The sequence below is a fragment of the Lactuca saligna genome, chromosome 5 (genome assembly GCF_052625555.1).
Source record: "Lactuca saligna cultivar CGN05327 chromosome 5, ASM5262555v1, whole genome shotgun sequence".
NCBI lineage: Eukaryota > Viridiplantae > Streptophyta > Magnoliopsida > Asterales > Asteraceae > Lactuca > Lactuca saligna.
The window spans coordinates 318,751,438-318,754,976 of NC_136421.1; the positions used below are offsets into that span (position 1 = coordinate 318,751,438).

General features: G+C 30.4%; 1 protein-coding gene across 1 annotated transcript; it reads left to right on the top strand.

Annotated features, from left to right (window-relative positions):
• The first annotated feature begins 285 nt into the window (after window positions 1-285).
• Window positions 286-3,335, top strand: LOC145048761 (epoxide hydrolase 1-like). The gene is made up of 3 exons (XM_078997355.1): window positions 286-871; window positions 1,231-1,469; window positions 2,798-3,335. Exons 1-3 carry the CDS (start codon window positions 377-379, stop codon window positions 3,042-3,044), a joined length of 981 nt encoding a protein of 326 aa, XP_078853481.1. The 5' UTR covers window positions 286-376; the 3' UTR covers window positions 3,045-3,335.
• Window positions 3,336-3,539: the final 204 nt, after the last annotated feature.

The following is a 3,539-nucleotide window of genomic DNA, read 5'->3' on the forward strand; positions in this document are numbered from 1 at the left end:
GGAGAAAATTATTCAAATAGTGTGTTCTTCTTCATTCTATCTTCTTGGAGGCTAACCCACTTAAGGGTCATATCACTTGATAACCAAATACTATCTTTTTTACAAAACGCGTATATTCAAAAATAAAAATACTATCAAAGGTAATCAACTTGAACTTTACCTTCACAAATTACCATTATTTACCTATTTATGATATTTTTTTAACAAAAGTATTTAGTAAAATTAAAAAACAAACAGTGGCTTCCATCTATGACGTAAACCCACATTACACCTTTCCCTTCCTTTTTTACACCAAAAGCCAAGGGATGGCAATACCCATGGAAGCCTAGAAACCAACGCTATAACCAGCTTATAAAATAAAGCCCCGCCACACAACATGAGCAACCACAACAAAATATCTATAGACATGGAGAAAATACAACATAAGAATATAAAAGTAAATGGCATCAACATGCACGTGGCTGAGATCGGAGAAGGCCCTGCTGTGCTTTTCGTCCATGGCTTCCCGGAGCTCTGGTACACATGGCGTCACCAGATGCTGTATATATCCTCTAAAGGCTACCGTGCCATCGCGCCTGACCTTCGTGGCTTTGGAGATTCGGAGGCACCACCTTCCTCCACCAGCTACACGGCCTTCCACGTCGTCGGAGACCTGGTGTGCTTGCTTGACTCGTTGGGGTTGGACAAGGTTTTCCTGGTGGGTCACGACTGGGGTGCTATAATCTCATGGTACCTGTGTCTTTTCCGGCCAGACCGGATCAAGGCTTTGGTTAACATGAGTGTCGTCTATAAACCTAGGAATCCGTCCGTCAAACCTGTAGACCTCATGCGACACACTTTTGGTGACGATTTCTACATCTGCAGGTTCCAGGTCATCATATCGATCACTCTTTTTTTTTACATTATAAGAATTATTAGATTAATGATCGTCTTGTGTATGCATATTCCAACCAAGTATGTACAAAGATCTGATGTTTTCTTAAGATTATCTTAAACATACTTTTAAAAAACTCAAAACGCATAAAGTGGACGACTTTGAAAGCCTGCATTTTAACTTTATTTGCTCGCTAGCTGTTTAGTACAAAAAAAAAATGCAAGCTGTTGTATTCTTGTATTGTCTCCGACCCCACAACAAGTTGTTTGTAATGTAACTAGTAACTACACATACGTACGTACTATACGCCAGAACAGAAGAAATGAATGTATATATTGATTAATTAATATGAACAGGAAATTGGGTGGGAAGAGGAGTTTGCAAAAGTTGATACCAAAAAACTGCTGGCATCATCGTATTTCCAACGAGATCCAAGCCCACCAATGTTGCCTAAACACTTTGCAAACGTCTTTCAACATGCACCTCCATACACCATACCTTCTTGGTTCACTCAACAAGACCTCGACTACTTTGCATCCAAATATCATGCCACAGGATTCGCCGGACCATTAAATTATTATCGGTGTTTTGATCTGTACGTACCTACGTTATTAATTAATTAATCAACATATATATTTCATTCACACCTAGGTAATATATATATATAGGGTTAGGTTCATTTGAGACCACCTATATTTTGTGAGACCGTGAAATGTATTTTTTTTTTTATTTTTTTTAGTTAATTCAAGTTCCGAAAATAATATTTAAAAAAAGAATTTTTGGATTTCTCCATTTATTTTGCATTTTAAAATTATTTTTTAGAATATATACAGTGTAATATTCTATTAAAATATTTCACGTATTTTTCAAAAAAAAAAACGGGATTTTTTTAGTTAATTCAAGTTCCGAAAATAATATTTAAAAAAAAATAACTTTTAGATTTTTCCATATATTTTGCACTTTAAAATTATTTTTTAGAATATGTACAGTGTAATATTCTATTAGAATATTTCACGTATTTTTTAAAAAAAATGGGATTTTTTTTAATTTTTATTTTAGTTAATTCAAGTTCCGAAAATAATATTAAATTTTTTTTTTTTTAGATTTTTCCATTTATTTTGCATTTTAAAATTATTTTTCGAAAATTTTCAATTATTTTGCATAACATTCAATATTTCCAAAATTAAGCCGTCCCACATGAACCTAACCATATATATATATATATATATATATATATATATATATATATATATATATATATATATATATATATATATATATATATATATATATATATATATATATATATATATATATATATAGTTAGGTTCATGTGGGACGGCTTAATTTTGGAAATATTGAATGTTATGCAAAATAATTGAAAATTTTCGAAAATTTTTTTTTCCAATATTATTTTTGGAATATATATTTTCCAAACAAATACAAAAAAAAATACATTAGTTTACATATTTTAGTAGAATATTTAGAATATTCTATATATCTAACAAACCTAATAGAATATTCTAAACATTCTAAAAATCATATTAAAATATGTACAGTGTAATTTAAAAAAAACGGTAACTTTTTTTTTATTATTTTTTTATTTTTTTAGTTAAATAAAGTTTCGAAAATAATAATTAAAAAAAGAATTTTTGGATTTTTCCTTTTTACGTTTTAAAATTATTTTTAGATTTGGTCTCACTGTCTCACAAAATTAGCATGGTCTGAAATGAACCTGAAGCTATATATATATATATATATATATATATATATATATATATATATATATATATATATATATATATACATATATATATATATATATATATATATATATATATATATATATATATATATATATATATATATATATATATATATATATATAAGCTAGGTTCTTTTTTTTTTTTTTTTTTTTTGCAGAAACTGGGAGTTGTGTGCAGCATGGACAGGATCTAAGATAATGGTGCCGGTGAAATTTATAGTTGGGGAGTCAGATTTGGTGTATAGCTTTCCAGGAACAAAAGAGTACATACATGGCGGTGGATTCAAGGAATGGGTACCAGGATTGGAGAATATTGTGGTGATGAAAGGAGCCGCTCATTTTATCAACCAAGAGAAACCACAAGAGATCAACAACCACATTTACGACTTCATTACCAAGTTCTAAGCTGCAACCAACTAAGCCATGCATCACGCAGTGTGTTTTGTTTGACATTTGTTTAAGCTTATTTTCCTTCAAGAAAATGGTTAAAGGCTTAAGCCTTAAAGCACTAATGAATAACAGTATTTGTGTGTATGGCATTGCCGTGCTGATAAAATATAGTGGGATGGAGTGCTAGCTGTCATTCTTAGGTCATAGTCATCTCTATATATGACCTCTCCCACTCTCGACTTTGTATTCAGTAAAAGCAAAATATTGCAATGTGATTCTCTTATGAAAAAAAACACCCTTTTACCATGTATTTTAAGCTTTAATTTTAGGAACAAAAGCTGCAGCCTTCTATTGCAACCTTGTTTTTTAGTACATGCTAGTATTTACATAGTCAAACCTAACACATTTGTTTCAACTACCCTCCATTTCTTATCTTATGTATAACTAAATAATTTGAAACATGAAACCTTTGATGAACAGGGAATACCATGTAAAACAACATCTACTGTA

What these genes read in the sequence shown, in the direction of transcription:
- LOC145048761 (XM_078997355.1), top strand. Translation starts at nt 377, where the DNA reads ATGAGCAACCACAACAAAATATCTATAGACATGGAGAAAATACAACAT. An exon ending in TCTACATCTGCAGGTTCCAG is followed by an intron (nt 872 to 1,230) that starts GTCATCATATCG and finishes TAATATGAACAG; the next exon opens with GAAATTGGGTGGGAAGAGGA. An exon ending in TATTATCGGTGTTTTGATCT is followed by an intron (nt 1,470 to 2,797) that starts GTACGTACCTAC and finishes TTTTTTTTGCAG; the next exon opens with AAACTGGGAGTTGTGTGCAG.